The 21,633-nt window shown below is 38.4% G+C and overlaps 1 protein-coding gene across 21 annotated transcripts in view; it reads left to right on the forward strand.

Annotated features, from left to right (window-relative positions):
• Positions 1-21,633, forward strand: part of SETD5 (SET domain containing 5) — an 82,922-nt gene that overhangs the window by 44,222 nt on the left and 17,067 nt on the right. For 20 of the 21 annotated variants that reach the window (XM_036332047.1, XM_036332044.1, XM_036332054.1 and 17 more), the window contains 10 exons: positions 405-647; positions 2,704-2,852; positions 3,237-3,354; positions 4,088-4,197; positions 5,353-5,605; positions 6,181-6,264; positions 7,571-7,828; positions 8,516-8,836; positions 9,244-9,486; positions 14,069-14,198. In XM_036332047.1, the coding sequence (XP_036187940.1) occupies positions 405-647; positions 2,704-2,852; positions 3,237-3,354; positions 4,088-4,197; positions 5,353-5,605; positions 6,181-6,264; positions 7,571-7,828; positions 8,516-8,836; positions 9,244-9,486; positions 14,069-14,198 (1,909 nt within the window). The remainder of the gene's footprint in view (positions 1-404; positions 648-2,703; positions 2,853-3,236; positions 3,355-4,087; positions 4,198-5,352; positions 5,606-6,180; positions 6,265-7,570; positions 7,829-8,515; positions 8,837-9,243; positions 9,487-14,068; positions 14,199-21,633) is intronic. The other variant, XM_036332064.1, reaches the window with a different exon arrangement.

Here is a 21,633-nt window from a genome sequence, read left to right on the forward strand (position 1 = left end):
ATACTATCAATTTGGGCTGGCACACTAACGGAGAGGTCCAAGAAATACTTAAATTTAAGTGATGTGATATTTGAGAGGTCTCTTGTTCATTTTCATGAAAATTTTCTTCTTAATTTGATTTTTATGACTTAAAGATGGTCATGAAACTACAGTGATGGAATAGAAGTATGATCCAGATTAAGTTCTCACTTTAGAAATGAGGAAAACTGAGCTTTTTTAAGGGTTCCCTGCTCATTGGTAATGAAACCATTATAGAAGCCAGATCCCCTGACTCCCAGGCATTACTCTTTTAATGCCACGCCAACTGCCACTTAAAAACAAATTTTCTGAGACTCAGCCTCTTTTCTCCCCCTCCCATTTTTATTCATGGGCTCTGCTAACCTACCTATCTTTGTTTTCTACAGAATTCTCCTTCTGAAGCACAGAATTTAGATGAGAATACAACTGAGGGATGGGAAAATCGGATAAGACTATGGACTGATCAGTATGAAGAAGCTTTCTCTAATCAATACAGTGCAGATGTACAGAATGCCCTTGAACAACATCTACATTCTAGCAAGGAATTTGTGGGCAAACCTGCTATTTTAGACACTATCAATAAGACTGAATTGGCCTGCAATAATACAGTTATTGGTTCCCAAATGCAGGTAAGGATAAAAGGATTAATAGCTCAAAGTAGTTGATTTTAAGAACTCAGGAAGAGGGTTTATTTTGGAATTACCATATCTTTCAAATTTACAAGGACTTAGAGCAGTGGTTCCCAACCTTCCTAATGCCACAACCCTTTAATACAGTTCCTCATGTTGTGATGACCCCAACCATAAAATTATTTTCATTGATACTTCATAACTGTAATTTTGCTACTGTTGTGAATCGTAATGTAAATATCTGATATGCAGGATGTATTTAGGCGACCCCTATGAAAGGGTCGTTCGACCCCCAAAGAGGTCGCAACCCACAGGTTGAGAACCGCTGACTTAGAGCATCTTTAACCAAAAGCAGGTTATAGTTGCCCTAGCTGATTTGCTTTAGTGGTTAGAGTGTCGACCCGCCAGCTGAATGGTCGCATGTTCGATTCTGGGCAAGGGCACACACTTCAGTTGCAGGCTGGATCCCTGGCACCAGTCGGGGCACATGCAGGAGGTACCCAATCAGTGTGTCTCTCTCACGTCGATATTTCTCCCTCTTGTCTCCGCTCTCCCCTCCACTCTCTAAAAATCAGCCCGGCGGGCATAGCTCAGTGGTTGAGCGTCTGCCTATGAGCCAGGAGGTCATGGTTCAATTCCTGGTCAAGGCACATGCCTGGGTTGTGGGCTCTGTTCCTAGTGTGGGGCGTGCAGGAGGCAGCCAATCAATGATTCTCTCTCATCATTGATGTTTCTCTCTCTCTCTCCCTCTCCCTTCCTCTCTGAAATCAATAAAAAATATATTTTTTAAAAAATCAGTAGTGGTTGGGGGGAGTTACAGTAACTGGACACTATTCAGTTACATATTTTTAGACTATCTTGATTAATTAAAAATATATAAATTAAGATAGGAAATTTTATGCAGCCTCAGTAGGAATTATTAAGCTTAATAGAAAGCTAGGCTCTCTCTCCCCTCCCCCCATTTTTATATTAGACATAGACCACTAAAATCATAATTATGCATTTTTCTTGGATTTTTTTTTTTTTAATATATTTTCATTGATTTCAGAGAGGAAGGGAGAAACAGACAGAGAAAGAAAGATCAATGGTGAGATAGAATCATTAATTGGCTATTTCCCCACAAGTCCCCTACCGGAGAAGAACCCAGAACCTGGGCATGTGCCCTGACTGGGAATCAAACCATGACCTCCTGGTTCATAGATCGACGCTCAACCACTTAGCCCTTCTGTCTGGACTTGTATCTTTTCTTGATGTCATTGGGCCAAAATTAAGCTGTGAAGGTGTGAGGGAATGTGGCAGGTTCACTACATGGAATCCTTTTCCTAGAAATACTGACCTTTCATCAACTTAGAAATTTCTGATCATAGCCCTAGCTGGTTAGCTCAGTGGATAGAATGTCAGCCTGCAGACTGAAGGGTCCTGGGTTCGATTCCTGTCAAGGACACATGCCCAGGTTGCGGGCTCAATTCCCAGATGGCGTGCAAAAGGCAGCCAATCAATGAGTCTCTCTCATTGATGTTTCTCTCTCTCCCTCTCCCTCCTTCTCTAAAAATCAATAAAAATATATGAAAAAAAATTTCTGATTATTGAGCTAAATAATATATACAAATACATCCTAAAAGCATTGGTGTTTTTTCCTCAGTTAGGAAATGTTGTCCACACTAGAGGCCCGGTGCATGAAATTTGGGAGGTGGGGGGTCCCTTGCAGTCCAGGACCCCTCAGGGGACCCGTCACTCCTTACCGCCTGTCTGCTCACTGGTCCTTACCACTCAGCTCGCCGCTCCTTAATGCTGCCACGGAGGCAGGAGAGGCTCCCGCCGCCACCACTGCACTCGCTAGCTGTGAGCCTGGCTTCTGGCTGAGCGGCGCTCCCCCTGTGGGAGTGCACTGACCACCAGGGGTCAGCTCCTCTGTTGAGTGTCTGCCCCCTGGTGATCAGTGTACATCATAGCAACTGGTCATTCTGGTCATTTAGCCGTAACAGACGCTTAGTCTTTTATTACATATAAGATGCTGCTGTTGTTGCTATCTAGTTAATACTCTGGTTTTATTCAGCTACAGTTGGGAAGAGTCACTCGTGTTCAAAAGCACCGGAAGATCCTGAGGGCTGCACGAGATTTGGCTTTGGACACTCTTATAATAGAGTATCGAGGGAAAGTCATGTTACGACAGCAATTTGAGGTCAATGGGCATTTCTTCAAAAAGTAAGAATATCATTTTGTGAGCAGTGAGGGCTAAAGGGGGCCTGGCTGAGCCATATCGCTATAAAAACCTTTCTGGTTGATAGGATACTCTCTTGGGGAAAAGATTACAGCTCAAAAAATCTCATTCATGTCTGCCGTTGTTAGAGAAGTGTTAATAAGTCTGCAAACTGTTTAATGTATAAAGTGGCAATGACTCCAGGCCAAGCATTCCTTGCTTTGTGCTTATTCTTTAATCAAAAGCAGACAAGCATGTGATATTTTCCAAGTGTAGGCATTGCAAAAGACTACTGCTGCTTCTGTCAGCATGTGCTTTATATTTGAAATCAATGGGGTGGCCTTTTTATTTGTGTTGAGAATTATAGAAATTTTTAATTATATCCCTAGACCATACCCCTTTGTGCTCTTCTACTCAAAATTCAATGGTGTAGAGATGTGTGTGGATGCACGTACTTTCGGTAATGATGCTCGGTTCATCAGAAGATCATGTACACCAAATGCAGAGGTAAGATTTCTGTAGCAACTTCTCTTTTAATGGAATCACCAAAGAATAGAATAAGTTTATTGAAGAAACAATCTGAAAACTTCACCCAGGTTAAAGTCTGTAGATAATGGTTACGATCTTTAGTAAAAGGCGAAAGATTTATATGATCTGAAGAGAAACCAGAGTATGGTTACGATCTTTAATTGTAAAAGAGAGACAAAAACAAAAGTAATGATGCTTTTATTCTGACAGGATGGGGGCAAGGAATGAATTCTTTTTAGAGAGGAAGAAGTTGGAAAGGCATTTGTTAAAGAGAAAGAGCTAGACTGGATAAGAAGTCAAAGAGTTGATAGTAAAGAAGTTACCATACAGTAGAAGATGTCATTGGGTCCAAACTAATCTGTATGGTTAATAGTGCTTCTAGACATTTTTAGAATTGATTAATCAGTGCAACCATATCAAATAAAGCAAGAAACTCCACAGGAGTTTTCTTACAGGCTAAGGAATTTTAATTCTCTGAAAACAACTTTAATATATAAAATAGTTGTTGTACTTTGATTTCTAACATCTCGAGGTTTATTGAAGCATCATACATTTTCAAACAGTTACTATATAATAGTTACAAATGAAATGATAGAGTTAAGACTACTATAACTCTAACTGGGGATATATTATTTGTATAAAACGTTTTTTTTCTTTTGGAGAATTTTTGGTCTTTGTGATAAATCATCAGTCATAAGTGCTATTCACACAGGTGCGACACATGATTGCAGATGGGATGATTCACCTGTGTATCTATGCTGTGTCTGCTATCACCAAGGATGCTGAAGTCACCATAGCATTTGATTATGAGTACAGTAACTGGTAAGACTTCTAAAACCTTTCCTAACATGAATGACCTTATCTTACATATTAAGCTATTAGGTCTGCTTTTGTTCCTAAACATTTTTCTCTTTTTTAACTAATCTGTTCACAAGTATTGCATTTTTCTGCTTAGAAATTCTGGAGGGAGGGAGATTTTGGGCGTTTTTTGTTTTGTTTGTTTTATGAGACATAAATACATAGTATTAAACTGCTCAATAGTGTGCTAACCAAATGTATTTTAGTTTATACCTTTATAGCAAGAATAGCAAAAAATGGGTATGTATGACATTCCTGAAAATTGAGACAGCATCAGTTCTATGCACACAGCAGTTATGCCAGGGGTCATATAGAATGAGAATTTAAAGGTTCACCCCATCCACTCAAATCATGTAATCTAGTTATATATGACAATACAGAAAAACAGAAATGCAAATCACAGATGAATATGTGATGGGTTTTATAAAATGGATGATTTTTCTTCCATGGTCCTTTTAGGCAAAAAAGGTTATAGATAAATTGATGTTTGGCACATGTATAATAAAAGGTATTAATAATAAGTAGGGCCCTAACCAGTTTGGCTCAGTGGATAGAGCATCAGCCTGTGGACTGAGGGGTCCCGGGTTCAATTCCAGTGAAGGGCATATGCCGGGGTTGCGGGCTTGATACCCAGTGTGGGGTGTGCTGGAGGCAGCTGATCAATGATTCTCTCTCATCATTGATGTTTCTATCTCTCTCTCCCTCTCCATTCCTCTCTCTGAAATCAATAAAAATATTTAAGAAAAAATAATAATAATAAGTAGGGAATTAGTGGGTAAAAAAGTTAGTGGTGGATGTAGACACAAGATAAGTATAGCCACTTTAGAATTTTTCACTGATTCATTGCTCACTCAGTAGCATAAAGACAGTTGGGAGAATTGAATTTAGTGGGGGCTTTCTTTTCTTTCCATTGACCATAGGTCAGTGGGAAAAGTTGGGGTTCTGTAGACACACAGAATATTGAAAGTACTCATAGGACTCTCTAATGTCTCTGTTTAACTTAATCACACATAATACCAGAAGAAATTACTGTAGTAATATTTTAAGAGAATGAATGGGTAATATAACTGATTTTCAAGGTTACTGAGACAGGCACTTTTATTTGTTTCTTTGGAGCAGTAATTATAAAGTAGACTGTGCATGTCACAAGGGGAACCGGAATTGCCCTATACAGAAAAGGAATCCCAATGCTGCAGAACTGCCACTCCCACCTCCTCCAAGCCTACCCATTGTTGGAGCAGAGACAAGACGGAGAAAAGCACGGCGGAAAGAGCTAGAGATGGAGCAGCAGAATGAGACTGTAGAGGAGGATACCAACCCACAAGCAGAACAAGTTCCTGCTGAGAAAGTGACTGTATCCAGTGACCATGAGGTAATGTTACTTGGCCAGAGGGTGTTACTATGGTATTGATCATCTCCAAACGAAGAGGATCTCAGGTTGACACGTGTTTTATGTAGGGATCTATAGTAACACTTAATGCCCTTCATATCAAGGTGGGTGCATGTTCATTCGTTCCATTCATTCTCTCTTTTTTAAAAAAATAATTTTATTGATTTTGAGAGAAAGAAACATCGATGTGAGAGGGAAACATTTATTGGCTGCCTCCTGCACACCCCCTACCAGGAATCAAGCCCAAAACCTAGGCCTGTGCCCTGACTAGGAATTGAACTGGCAACCTTTTGGTGCACGGGACAACGCCCAACAAACTAAGCCACACTGACTAGAGCCTCTGTTTTTTTAAACGATGTCAAGAATATCCTTTTAGCTACTTTCCAGGTTTTAGTCCAGAGAATGGGGCTTGTCTGTGTTTACCATGTGGCCCCACATGAGTAACACTATCAAGCACTAGAAATTGTTTCTAGAGAGTTTTAAGCTACTGGGGGGGCAGGGGGTGATTTTTGTCCCAAAGCTTAAAAGTACAGCTAAATATTGCCTCTATCTTAAAGGAAATAGACAATCCAGAAGAAAAGGCAGAAGAAGAAAAAGAAGAGGTTACAGATGACCAGGAGAACCCAGCTCATAGCAGGAGGGTGGGTACCCCATAACATCCTTTTGTTAGAGCTGACTTCTACTACCTATAGTATGTGAAGCCCTTCTCTTCTGAGTTTGTATCATCTCATTTCTTTGACAACATACTATACCATCATCTGTACGTTGTAATTTGGATTTTTTTTTTCATAAAGTCAATTTCATTAATGTAGTAGTTGTCTAGTGCCTATTATCGATGATGGTCTTTAGAAACTTCTTACTAACAATCTCATTACCAAAAAACTATCTGGTCAAAACAAAATGTGTCTGTTGGGGCTATGTCCTCTAACTTAGAGGAATTTCCCTAAGTTTGAGTTTTGACATTTAAAAATCCCTATCAGTCATATGGATTCAAAACTCTTACTTTTTGCTGAAACCATCCATGTTTATTTTATTTTTTTAATATATATTTTTTATTGCTTTTTTACAGAGAAGAAGGGAGAGGGATAGAGAGTTAGAAACATCGATGAGAGAGAAACATCAATCAGCTGCCTCCTGCACACCCTCTACTGGGGATGTGCCCGCAACCAAGATACATGCCCTTGACCAGAATCGAACCTGGGACCCTTCAGTCCGCAGGCTGACGCTCTATCCACTGAGCCACACCATTTAGGGCATCCATGTTTATTTCTGTCCCTCAGAAGAAGTTCAAGAAAATCTACTTGGTTATTTTGACTCTGAAAATGCAGAGAAGTACTTGGTTTTCATGGCTATTATTCTTTTATATTAAAGTTTCAGGATAGCTGGCCTTGTTTGAAAAGTTAAGGTTTGACCTTCCTTTAAAATTCTAACACTTAAGTTAAATACTTTATTTTTAGTTTTTATGTTTTATTTTACAAGATACAGACAGTCCTCGGGTTACGTCGGACTCGACATATGTCGTTTCGTGGTTACATCGCCATCTCCCATTTATTTATAAAAAAAAAAAAAAAGTTCCGTCATTTTGACGTATATACACATGTGCTTTATGTTTTTTATTATTTATTTACCACAAGTAAAGGTCAGGAATTGTTGTCTTTCTTTTAAATTTTTTTTATTGTTTCACTTTATTACTGCTGTATATGTGCTCCATGTGAGTGACGTAGGTGCTTATGTAGGTGGGTTCCAACTTACGGCAAAAATCGCATTACATCGTGCCATAGGAACAGATCTCCGATGTAACCCAAGGACCTACTGTATATGTACTGATAGTTTTGTAAATGTCTATAAATTTTCATAAGTAATATTTCTGAAAAGCTGTTTCTCCCACCCCCCACCCCCCATGGTTGAAACTTCCTTCTATGCTAATGCTATGTGTTTTTTTTCTAGACCCGGGAAGATAGGAAGGTTGAAGCCATCATGCATGCTTTTGAAAACTTGGAGAAAAGAAAGAAGCGACGGGATCAGTCCTTGGAACAAAGCAACTCTGACATAGAGGTTACTACCAATGCCTCAGAGACAGCTGTAGGGGAAGAAACAAAAACTGAAACTCCTGAATCTGAAGTTAGCAACTCTGCTTCAAATGTGGCCATCCCAAGCACCCCACAGAGTATTGGGGTGAACACCCGAAGGTCTTCCCAAGCTGGGGTAAGAGAAGAAAAGACTCCAGCCTTTAACATCCTTGCTTTTGCTAATGTCAGTTACCTGGTTTTTGGAAATTGTTAAAATTTGAATTTTCAGTTTTATTTCATATTGCATTAAATAAGGCCATTTTCATCAGCTGTGGGGTACAGGGAGGCAGAATTGGAATGACCAGACACTTTAGACTAGAATGAAATGTCATATTGTTTCTGCCAGATAAACTCTTGGTGATGAGTTCATAAAAATTATTTGGTTTCTCTTTTGGTGCTTCTGTATAACACAGTCATGCAGCTGCCCTTTCATAGTATTCTCAGGGTAAACTCATGTTTCCCTTCCCTACCCTAGCCCTGAATTCTAAGCCTTAAGCTAAAACCTTAGTGTGCGGGAAAGAAACAAAGGAGAGAATTGTCTTTGCTAAGATCCCTAAAACTAGGTGGCTTCAGCTGACTTTTGACCTATTTTATAAATACTTACAAGAAGCTAAATAAATAAATAACCAAGGCATCTATCTACAGCCTATTTAGCTAATTTCACTATTTAACTTTTATAAGAATTACATTTGAAATTAGCGCTTCTAAGTGCTCGCTTTTTTTCACCAGTAAACATTCAGAATGCTTAAAGGGAATAGGGGGCTAGATGGAATGTTAGTTGATAAGAAATTTCTAGTAAGCATTTACTCTGCTGTTGTTACAGGATGTTGCTATAGAAAAGCCAGTCCCCAAACCACCTCCAGCAAAGCCTTCTAGGCCCCGACCGAAGAGTCGTATTTCTCGGTACCGGACCAGTTCAGCCCAAAGACTAAAGCGTCAGAAGCAGGCCATTGCACAGCAGGCAGAGTTGTCACAAGCTGCCTTGGAAGAAGGAGGAAATAACAGTTCAGTAACTCCTACTGAAGCTGGAAGTATAGACAGTTCAGGAGAAAACAGGCAATTAACAGGTTCTGACCCAACTATGGCATCAGTAACTGGATCCCATGTCAACCGTGCAGCATCTAAATACCCCAAAACCAAAAAGGTGAGTCATGAAAACATGTTCATAAGTCTAGTCTGGCAAGGGCTGTGTCTTAGTAAAGTGAGAGGACCTGTAATTCCCCAGAAAAAAAAACAAATACTCTAAATATTATTAAATTGAAAGTTTTAAATAAAATATTTTGACACAGAGGGCTGAAGCCATCTACTACAGTGCTTTTGTTCCCATAATTTTTGGGCAGAGGTAAATGCTGATATCTGGAATTATTCCTCCCTTGGTGGTCACAGAGAAGGTGAAGGAAACATCCTTGCATTTTGAATGCCCAATTCATTTTCTGCAGCTGCTGTATCTACCTGAGTCCTAGTTTCTAGATGAGGTTTGTCTATCATCTAACACTGCTGCCTCTGGCTTTTACATCTGCAGCGTCAACTAATGATCTCTTTTTGCTTTAGTATCTAGTTACAGAATGGTTGAATGACAAAGCTGAGAAGCAAGAATGCCCTGTTGAGTGCCCTTTACGTATCACCACGGACCCAACTGTACTGGCAACGACCCTGAACATGTTACCTGGTCTTATCCATTCCCCGTTAATTTGCACCACCCCCAAACACTACATTCGCTTTGGCTCACCCTTTATCCCTGAGAGGCGTCGAAGGCCCCTTCTGCCTGATGGCACGTTCAGCTCCTGTAAAAAGGTATGTCAATGTTTATTTTTAACCTAGGTTGCTTGCAATCCTAACATATCTAACACATTCTCCAGATAGCTACTCTCTGCCCATTTGAGTTTATTATGAGTTAATTGTTCAACCTTGAATACCAATGCATCAAAACTCAGTGGGACTAAGGTCGGATGTTGTATACTGCGTTGTTGGTGCTCAGTTTGTGAGTATTCATTATTGTCTTCAGAGAGCCCTTGAGGTTACTGAGTTGAGAGCGCACAGCATTTGATGCCTGGGAAGGGAGGGATGTTCTGTGTGTGCTCTTGTGGTATTGGTTAAAATGTCCATTTGTGATTTTGAGTGAGATTGGGCCCCAGGTACTCTAAAGTACTGTTGCATAAGTAAAAAATTATCGAATTGTGTTTTAAATTAATTCAGTCACTATTATCATTTGAATTAGAGTAGAGGAAATGTCCTATTACAATTGGCATAATTGTTGTTCCTTGATCAAATGACAAGTTGGATTGTTTATTCCCTAGTGAATATGGAAACTACTATAAATTCATTCTATCTCTTTCTCTTCCTGTCTCTCCTCTCTCTAGTTACATACTATTTTTGGATCTAGTGGCAGTAGTGTTTGAGTTGTTTGTTTTTGGAATGCTCTTTCTTAATTCCCAGAAGCCCTGAATATTTTCCAAAGGTGTCTCTCAGGAATAGATCATTGCCTCAGACTATAATGTCGTTTTTGTGTTTCTAGAAGTATAGGACACCCTTTCATTTGGTCTTCCTTTGAGGTAGTCTGTTCCCTGGAACACCCTTTTCTCTTATCCTCAGATCTGGATTCAGGCTGCCTTCCTCAGTGTCTGCCATTGCCCTCCTCCACTGGCATCACGTACATGAGGATGCTGCATGTAGATTATTTGATGTGATGAAGTCTCCAGCTCCAGGCAGGTCTTCCCTGACTCCTCCAAACTTAAAGCTTTTCTCTTTCCCCAAAGAGCAGCAATTATTTCTTGGGGGGAGGGGGGTTACGAAAGAAGAGCCAGAGTGGTGTGGGATATGGAGGGGAGGAGGGCAGCAGGGATCTGTGCACAAAGGAAGGGCCCTACCACCGAATGAGCAGTATACACTGAAGAAAGTCTTTTCCTAATCATACATCTTACCTACTAAGTATTTGAGTCACTTACTGGTTTATTTGGGGGAAATTCCCAAGTAGAACTAAAGTGCAATTTGACCATGAGATCTTTGCAAAATGGTTTGTAGATAATGCAATAACAGATTACTAGACTTCTAAGAATGTTAACTGTTGAAGCATCTTATCAAGCCAGATTGTAGAATCTCCTATTTTGGTCCTTTATGAAGGTTAGACAGTTATTTAGTACAGATTAATAGTGAAGTCTGAATTGTAAATAGTATAGACTAGCTTCTTGAAATGATGCCTTGATTATTCTGATGCTGGGTTATGGTCTTTCTATTCCCATCTTGCTTTTCCAACTAACAGAGTCCTGTGAAAACCAAAAACGTATAGAAATAAAACTTAAAATTTCATAGAAAATCTACTTCTTAGAGCTCTTTTTCCCAGGTTATGGTTTAGGGCTTGTATCTGGCTCATCTTTATATCTCTACTGGCAACAGATAGAAATCCCATTTAATTCATGTTCATGTTATATTCTCCAAATGTGTCTGTCTATCCTTAGTCTTGTTATATACAGGCTCTGCACAGGCACTTTTCATCTATGTGTGTCATACCAGTCTTCAGGAATTCAGGCTATGTACTCTGAATTATCATAGTAAAATTACCTTGCTTAAATTGGGTCTTATTCATTTAAGTTCAGATCTGAACTAAGTTCAAATCACAGCTTTAAGATTTGCTGTTGACATACCAAAATTACGTTACAAAACCAGAATGTAGTTTTTTATGGGGCAAAACTAATAAAATTGGGGCTTTTCTCTAGCAGTCAAACTCAGATTTATCCTGGGTGGGTATGAAGAAGAGTCATTTGTAGATTGGTTAGAAAGTATTAATCTAGTGCAGAACCTAAGATTTCTGTGATTAAACAGAGAAGAATGTAGGTTAAACAGGTAGATGAGAAAAACCATCCTCCTTGGGATTTAGTTGGAATAGTGTATATTATTAATAGGCCTAGAGTTTCATATCTAATTAAAGGAGGTAGAGGCCTCTTAAGTAAAAAAACAGCGTAAAATTGTATATGTGTATTTGCACCCAGACTTTTAGAGTATTTGACAGAATATTTTATGATCTCCCTGGAGTTTCTAAAGTAAATCAAATCATAGTTCTTAAAAAGCATGTTATGGTATGTATGTCTTTTGTTGGATCTTGCTTCACTTCTCATTTTAGAATGGAAGCATTTATAAGTGGCTAAGAAGTCTTTCAAGTAGTATCCTTCCTTGTTCTCTAAATCTTCTCTAAACTTACCTTGAAGGCATAATATATGTATGGCATTTGGTCTCCCGGATTTCTTAGAAAACCATCCTGACTGAAAAATGAAACACTGTGCTTTGCATTGATATTTCTTTGTATGCACTGGAAGGTTATTAATCTCTATCTCTATATATAGCATTGAAATTCAGCTGAACAAGTCCTCACTAATCATTTGTACTCAGTACTCTGCTACAAACTTTCTTCACATACAATATCTCACTTAGCCTACATGACAGCCCTGTGAAGTTGGGATTATTGGCCTCAATTTATAGATCAGAAGCTTTGACTTAGAGGGGTTCAGTAACTTGCCCAGAGTTAGGCAGCTAGTAAAAGGCATGGCCAAGTTTCAACACAGATCTTTGAACTAAAACCGAAGATACTTTCTTGCTCTTTATTCTTTAAAATATTTCTCCCTCTCATCTCTGAGCTTCCTAAAAAGTTCTGTAATACAGAGTTTTAAAGAAGGAAGAAATGTTCTTTTGACCTTAACCATAGCTGGGACTCAGGGATGGGGCTATCTAATGTTAATTTATTAGCTATAGGGGTGATTTGAACTTGTTAGATACAAATGTTCATGTTCCTTTTTTATGAGTCATAAAATAACTGTGTAGACATACAATAGGGCCAGGAGGAATAGGTTAGATCATATTTGCTGTGTCTGATCTTATATCCAACCATAGCAGCATCTTATTCCTTAGAATGCCCCTATCCTTGTTTTTATTTTTCCTTTTTTTGGTTATCAAATCCAGAATGTAACTTCTTTTATGCGTGCATCTACTTTTCTCTTGGAGGAAAGCACAGTAACCCCAATTAAGTCCTGTCATCTGCTCTGAAAAGAAAAACTTTTACTAAAGGTATCTATAATGAAGGATTTTACAATCATTTCCTCCTGATCCTAATTTTCTTCATCTGTACACTACGTGCTTTGGACAAGGGACTTCTAAGGTCTTCTCTAAGTCATAAGGAGTTGTGGTTCTGATAGTTCATCTTTACATCAATATTCTGTGTATAAAAGAGTTCATTCTTGGTCTTATTTGGGCTTTTCAGAGACCTGGTCATATTCTACAATGCTGATGTGATTCAATTGATTGTGGAGATCTTTTTATATTCTTATTCACTCTTTTCTCCTCATGTTTACAACTTTATTTTAGTTTTATTTGGCAGGCAGTCCACAATGCCATTTACAAGATACAAAATTTTTCTTGGTGAAATTTTCCTCACATTATTCCCTAGAAAATAATTGTTTCTTACGTTTCTAATCAGGTAAATCTATTAAAATTGCTCTCTTTAGTGAAGAGAATATTTACTTACCTGTAATACTTGTTCTCTAAAGGTGTGAAATTACAAACACCTTTGATTTTCCTATGGAGGTCCTACTCTGAAATTGATGTTTATCAAAATTCGATCTGTCTTATGTCAGGGCAGGAGAGCCACACAGTGGTGAGCAACCTACAACTGTGTATCTTAAGAGAACACAATTACAGGTAAGAAATTTTCTCTCTTCCACAGGATGCGTAGTTTTACAATCCTAATCTTTTTAGGCTTACTTCCTGACCTTAATTTATTTTTCATCATTTAGAGTCCAGTATTCACTAAAAAAAAAAAGTGGCTTTTCCCCTTTTTTATTTCTACAGATCATTTATTCTGGTTATTTGCATTATTTATGCATAATTTAACCAACTACTTGATAGGGAGAGAAAAATTAGCAGGATATTCCATCTGAGAGTAGACCTTTTAGAAGTATTTTGGTACCTGTTGTAAAGAGGTGTTCTTTTATCTTCCTTCTTGGCACTTATTTTATGTGCTACTTTCATCCTATATGATCAGTCTCTTAAATAAATGCTAAGATTTCTTCTTATCTCTTTCCATTTCCCCCATTCTAAGCAGTATGAAAAGTTGAGTAATCTTTTTTTATTGGTTTTGGTTTTTTAATGAGATCTCATTATGTGTAATCTAAGTTTTCTCAATTTTGCCCAGTAAAAGGAATTGATGGGTAATATTCCAATATGCTGAAACACAAGAAAGAAAAAAATATTTGACTATGGAACTGAATGAGTGTGTTGGATTGCATCTCTCGCCAGTTGATATGTAATGACCTGGTTAATGCATTTGAAATAGATATACTAATAGTTTTAAATAATTATTGATAATTTCCTGGTTCTTTTCCCATTATAGCGCTGGATAAAGCAGGCCTTGGAAGAAGGAATGACTCAAACATCATCTGTACCCCAAGAGACTAGAACTCAGCACCTATACCAAAGTAATGAAAATAGTAACTCTTCTAGTATCTGCAAAGACAATGCAGGTATGTATCTCAAACCTTTCTGAATATATGAGCAATGATTATTTCAGTATGAATACTGAAAAAGTCTGATACAAAAAGAAATAACATTGTTCTTTAAATAATTCCTTTCATCTGTCTTTACAGAGGAAGAGAGAGATCTCAAGTCAGGGATCATTTTTTCTAGGATGACAAAGTAGGAAATAGTGTACAGATAACAGCAGAGATAGTTATTTAAAAGTTAGATATATTTATCATAAAGAAAGTTAGATATATTTAAGCAGTAAGTTTAGGAAACCTTTATTCATATTTATAAAAGGAGAAGTAAGAAAGATGTGGGACACTATTCAGGAGTGAATCACAATTGTAGGTAATTGAGGTGGGTGTGGCTTGGTTGAAGGGTAAGTGGATGAATGAAGTAAACAAGAAATTATTAGAAATTGTTTCTTTTAAAAAGGGCTTGCCCTGTTAGCATCAAAATTTTTAGAAGACAACCTTGAATCTGATGTAAAGTCCTCATTTTTAAACTACAGCACCATGAAAAGTCATCCAATCCACTAGTTTTCACAGTGACTCTTGCAAGGGGTGTAATTGAATTGCCGTTGAAAGCACGGGTGCATGAACTTATGACACCAGCTTATTTTGGGACAGTCTTTTTACTGAAGTTTCTCCTAATATCACCTTAATTGAAAAGTTCTCTGTGATTTCCCTAAGTTTATCTCTATATCTCAGTTTTGGTGGATAATAAGCAGTTAAAATAAAATATCAAGATAAATTACATGCTAAAAGTCATCTAAGCCTGCAGTTAGCATGATATTTCAGATTTTCATAAAAATTACTTCATTGTTTCTTTTCATTGACCTGCTGAGTAAATACAAAATTGTATTAAGTAAGTGCACTTATCTGCTAATATCTGCTTTATGTTAAAATGTTGTATAATGTATTGGGGGGAAAATATGCCGCTAAAAATGTATTTTCAAATTATTGACTTATTTTATTCTATCTGTAGATTGTATTATACCTTATAAATTATCACATGCATAACCCCGGGGTAATAAAATCCCAGTGTGGAACGTGTAGAAGATAAATAATACCATGTATTTAAAATATTTTACTTATGTACTATGGAGAGTTACTCAAACCAGATTAATGTAAAAAAATGCTGGTACCAGATTTCTATCTATATTATCAATTTATGGTAGCTTTTATAGTACAGTAACTATATAACTTAACTGAAATCTTCTGTCTAGTATACATTTGAAATCTGCCTAATGCACATTTTTATTTGTGTGATGTGTGTGTGTGTTAAGTGTGTACATATTTAAGATTGGGAAAGTGAGGTTGTATAGTATCGTGTCCTGACTGACAAAGACATAGGGAAAGTGCCTTGGTTACTATATACATTATTTGGAATGGAATTAGGACAACTAGTCACCAACCTTTATTGAACGTCTGCTCCTGTCTCTAGCAGTGAGGAACATACAAATAATACACCTTGCCTTAATAATGAGCAATATAAACAAAAGGAAAATAGTCATTTAAAACCAAGCTAGTCAAAAAAAAAACAAAAAAAACCAAGCTAGTCAAATGGGTGACTTGGTATATTGCTACAAGTTAATGTAAATTCCAAGGAATTATTTTTATTTGTTAGTTTCAGGGTTATTTGTTTCCCAAAAAGACCAAGGAGATATTAATGAAGAAAAGGAGACAGTTTGGTATAGGTGAAAGACTCCCAAAAGACCTGAATTTGAGACCAGCCCTACCCTTTACTAACTATATGATAATTGGCAAGTTACTAAACATCTCTTAACCTCATCTGTAAAATGGGAATAGTAATATCTCCTTCAAAGAACTAATAGATTAAATTAAATGATATGTATAAATTTCTTAGTGCAATACCAGACCCATAATTACTGTCATTATTCTGTACAAAATATTCATTCTTCTGAAACACTTACAGAAATTAGTCAGATACTATAATAAATTAACAGTTCTAAGTTCCTAAAAACTAAAGTCATATAGAAATGAAAGTTATTACTACTCAGCTTTGGGCAAGTGTAATGTTCATTATTTATAAGTGATAGGGATATATACCTAGAAAAGCCTAAATCTACTGAAAAGCTTAGAATTAAACTCTTGTTTAATAAAACTGCAGGATAGACAATATACAAAAATTAATAGCATTTATGCACTAAGAAAATTAATAAAGAAAAGTTTTTATTCTCAAACTTAACAAAACTAAGAAACTTCTTAGGAATAACATTAGTGGAGCATGTGGAGCAAACCATTGCTGAAATTTTTGTTGCTGTTGTTGTTATACTTATTTCTCACCTGAGGATGTTTTTGTTGTTGTTGATTTCTTATCCTAATATATAAAAACCCAGGGTCCATAACGACCGACCGAAGGCTCGACCGAACACTAGAAGTCAGTACTGCAGTCCTGACTGCTGAGGGGGCTGCGGATTAGGCCCGGAGAGAGGCAGGGTCTGATCCGCAGCCTCCGTGTCAGCTATTGATCAGCCGTTGCCTCTCTTTCTCCAGGCTTCGCCAGTAGCCACGCCTCTGTTTCTCTCCGAGCCTCTGCGGAGGCTGCTGATCAGCCCTGCCTCTCTGATCAGGCCCGGAGATAGGCCCGGAGACACTGACTGGCAAAGAAACCGACCAGTCATTACCAAACCTGGGTGAACTGTGAGAAGCCATTGGCTGCCTAGGAGGCAGAGCTTTTGACGCTGACTGGCATAGAAACCGACCAATCAGAACCAAATTGGCCGGCTTGAGAGGGCAGTTGGGGGTGAGATCAGGCTTACAGGGGAGGGCAGTTGGGGGCAACCAGGCCGACGGGAGGGCAGTTGGGAGTGATCAGGCAGGAAGGCAGAGGGGTTAGGGGTGATCAGGCAGGCAGGCAGAGGGGTTAGAGGTGATCAGCCAGGTAGGCAGAGGGGTTAGGGGCAATCAAGCAGGCAGTCAGAGCAGTTAGGGAATAATCAGGCAGGCAGGCAGGCAGGTGAGCAGTTAGAAGCCAACGATCCCAGATTGCTAGAGGGATGTCTGACTACCGGTTTCGATCAGGCCTAAACCAGCAGTCGGACATCCCCCAAAGGGTCCCCGATTGGAGAGGGTGCAGGCTGGGCTGAGGGAACCACCCCCCCCCCTCCATGCACGAATTTCATGCACCGGGCCACTAGTAGAGTTATAACTTTATAGAGTTACCATCAAACTATCGTGTTTTGAAATTTGATTAAGTTATATTGAGGTTTATGTTTAAAAATAAGCATGAAAACAGCCAAGAAAAATAACTGAAAAAGAATAATGAGATATATTTTCCCTAGAATTGTGAAACTAGCTTCTAATATGAAGCTAGACACTAATAATTAAATTAGTATAGTACCGATCCAAGAATGGATTCATATATAAATACTAGAGGCCCGATGCACAAAAATTTGTGCAAGAGTAGTCCTTCCTTCCCCCGGCTGCCAGCACTGGCTTCCCTCTGGCACCCGGGACCTGGGCTGCTTCACTCTGGTCCCAGCTTCACATTCGGTCTGATTAGCATATTACCCTTTTACTATTATAGATGGAACAGAATAGTCGGAAACAGGCCTTATATATATGAAAGATGTAAATTATTCTGGAATTTGGAGGGATTTAAAAGAATTAGATTCTTTCCAATGCAAATTCGGACACATTCAAATTTTTCTTAAATCAAACTTGTATAAACAATGTTTCTGTTTCTATATTGTCTCTGAATTAACAGGGGATAAATATATTGGGAGAAAGGATTTGCAGTAAAAATGACAGTATTATCCCTACTAGCAATGAGAGAGGAACATCATTGACTGGCTGCCTACTGCACGCCCCCTACTGGGGGATCAAGTCCAAAACTCGGGCATATGCCCTGACGGGAAATCAAATTGTGACCTCTTGGTTCCTGGATCAGTTGATGCTTAACCACTGACCCATACCGGCTGGGTAGGAGATGAATATTTTTATTTATTTTTTTTTTATTTTTTTTTAAATATATTTTATTGATTTTTTACAGAGAGGAAGGGAGAGAGATAGAGAGTCAGAAACATCGATGAGAGAGAAACATCGACCAGCCGCCTCCTGCACATCCCCCACCGGGGATGTGCCCGCAACCCAGGTACATGCCCTTGACCGGAATCGAACCTGGGACCCTTCAGTCCGCAGGCCGACGCTCTATCCACTGAGCCAAACCGGTTTCGGCAGAGATGAATTTTTTTTTTTTTTTTTTTAAAAAATATATTTTATTGATTTTTTACAGAGAGGAAGGGAGAGGGATAGAGAGTTAGAAACATCGATGAGAGAGAAACATCGATCAGCTGCCTCCCGCACATCTCCTCCTGGGGATGTGCCCACAACCCAGGTACATGCCCTTGACCGGAATCGAACCTGGGACCTTTCAGTCTGCAGGCCGAGGCTCTATCCACTGAGCCAAACCAGTTAGGGCAGAGATGAATATTTTTAATGCCTATGATAAATCTTACCAAATTGCTAGTAGGGATAATACTGTCATTTTTACTGCAACTCTTTTCTCCCAATATATTTGTCCCCTGTTAATACAGAGACAATATAGAACAGGCTGTTTTGATTATAGATTGAAAGACAAAAATCACATGATCGTATCAGTGGATGCAGAAAAAGCATTCAACAAAATCCAACACCTATTTTTTGATAAAAACTCAGAAAATTTCATATATGGCAAACCTACAGCCTACTTAATGGGCAAAAATTAAAACCATTTCCTCTAAGAACAGGAACAGGACAGGGATGTCTGCTTTCACCATACTTATTCAGCATAGTACTGAAAGTCCTAGCCATAGCAATCAGACAAGAAGAAAGCATAAAAGGCATCCAAATTGGAAAGGAGGAAGTAAAACTCATTATTTACAGGTGACATGACATGATATTGTACATAGAAAATCCTAAAGCTCAACTGGCATGGCTCAGTGATTGCGGCGTGTTGACCTATGAACCAGAAGGTCACTATTCAATTCCCCATCAGGGCACATGCCCAGGTTGTGGGCTCAATCCCCAATAGGGGTGTGCAGGAGGCAGCCAGTTAATGATTCTCTGTCATCATTGATGTTTCTATCTCTCCCTCTTCCCTCCTCTCTGAAATCAATAAAAATATATTTTTAAAAAGAAAATCCTAAAGATCACCAAAAATCTACTAGATTTAATAAATGAATTTAGCAATGTAGCAGGATACAAAACCAACACCCAGAAATCGATGGTATTTTTATGCACCAATAATGAATTCTCAGAAAGAGAAACTAAACAATCCCATTTACCAATAATTAAGATACTTAGGAATAAACTTAACTAAGGAGGTAAAAGACTTGTACTCAGGAAACTACAGGACTTTGAAAAACGAGATAGAGGAAAACATAAACAAGTATAAGAATATACCGTGTTCATGGATTGGTAGAGTCAACATCATCAAAATGTCCATACTACCCAAAGCAATCTATAGATTCAATGCAATTCCTATTGAAATACCAATGGCATATTTCACAGATCTAGAACAAATACTCCAAAAATTTATATGGAACCAAAAAAGATCCTGAATAGCTGCAGTAATCTTGAGAAAGAAGAACAAAGTTAGAGGGATCACAATACCAGATATCAAATTATACTACAAAGCCACTATAATCAAAACAGCCTGGTACTGGCACAAGAACAACCATATATATTAATGGAACAGAACGGAACCATTCCTCCCAATTAATATTTGACAGAGGAGGCAAGAACATACAATGGAGTCAAGGCAGTCTCTTCACTAAATGGTGTTTGGAAAATTAGACAAATACATGCAAAAAAATGAAACTGGACCACCAAGTTGCACCATACACACAAGAATAAACTCAAATTGGATAAAAGACTTAAATGTAAGTCTAGAAACCATAAAAATCCTAGAAGAAAACTTAGCAAAATCTTAGACATCTCTTGTCGCAATATGTTTACGGATACATCTCCTAGGGCAAAGGAAACTAAAGAGAAAATAAATGTGACTACATCAAAATGAAAAGCTTCTGCACAGCAAAAAAACCCCAACAATTGTAATACTTTAAGCAATAAAACAAAATTTTTTTTAAAAAAAAACCAACAAAATGAAAAGGAAGCCCACTATATGGGAGAACATATTTGGCAATAATACATCAGATAAAGAGTTAATATCCAAAATATATAAGGAACGCATACAACTTAACAAAAAGAAGACAAACAGTCCAATTAAAAAATGGGCAAAGGACCAAAATAGATACTTCTCCATAAGTAGACTTACAGATGGCCAAGAGACATAATGAAAAAAAATGCTCAAAGTCACTGGTCATCAGAGAGATGCAAATTAAAACAACAATGAGGTATCACCTAACACCTGTCAGAATGGCTACCATCAACAAATGACAAGTGCTGGCGAGGATGTGGAGAAAAAATAACCCTAGTACACTGCTGGTGGGACTGCAGACTGGTGCAGCCATTATGGAAAACAGTATGGAGTTTCCTCAAAAGATTAAATATGGAACTGCCATTTGACCCAGTGATCCCACTTCTAGAAATATATCCTAAGAGACCCAAAACCAATCAGAAATAATCTATGCCCCCCTATGTTCATAGCAGCACAATTTACAATAGCTAAGATCTGGAAACAGCCCAAGTGTCCATCAATAGACGAGTGGATAAAAAAGTTGTGGTACATTTACACAATACAGCAGTAAAACAGAAGGAGCTCTTACCCTCTGAGATAGCATAGAGGGACCTGGAGAGTATTCTGCTAAGCAAAATAAGCCAGTCAGAAAGACAAGTATCCCATGATCTCACTCATATGTGAAATCTAATGACTAAGTAAACTGATGATCAAATAGATCCAGAGACATAAAAGCATGGAACAGATTGTGAAATCTCAGAGGGAAGGTGGGGGTGGGTGGGTGGGTGGGGGTGGGTGGGTGGGTGGGAAGAAATCAACCAAAGAACTTGTATCCATATATGCATAATCCATGGACACAGACAATAGGGTTGTGAAGGCTGGGGGTGGGGGATGGAGGTGGGCTAGAAGAGATCAATGGGGAGGGGGGAGCGCATATGTAATACTTTCAACAATAAAGGTATTTTTAAAATATTTTTATTGGTTTCAGATAGGAAAGGAGAGGGATAGAGAGATAGAAACATCAATTATGAGAGAATCGTTGATCGGCTGCCTCCTGCACACCTCCCACTGGGGATCGAGCCTGCAACCCAGGCATGTGCCCTGACCGGGAATCAAACTGTGACCTCCTGGTTCAAGGGTCTATCTATGGTCAACCACTGAGCCTCGCCGTCCAGGCAACAATAAAGATTTATTTTAAAATTAAATATAGAGATAAAACATTGAAAAGGCAAAAAAGCCTACTGATAAAATTAAAAGGCAGATAGAAAACTGGGAGAATATAACTAGTTTGTT

The sequence above is a fragment of the Myotis myotis genome, unplaced genomic scaffold (genome assembly GCF_014108235.1).
Source record: "Myotis myotis isolate mMyoMyo1 unplaced genomic scaffold, mMyoMyo1.p scaffold_m19_p_13, whole genome shotgun sequence".
NCBI lineage: Eukaryota > Metazoa > Chordata > Mammalia > Chiroptera > Vespertilionidae > Myotis > Myotis myotis.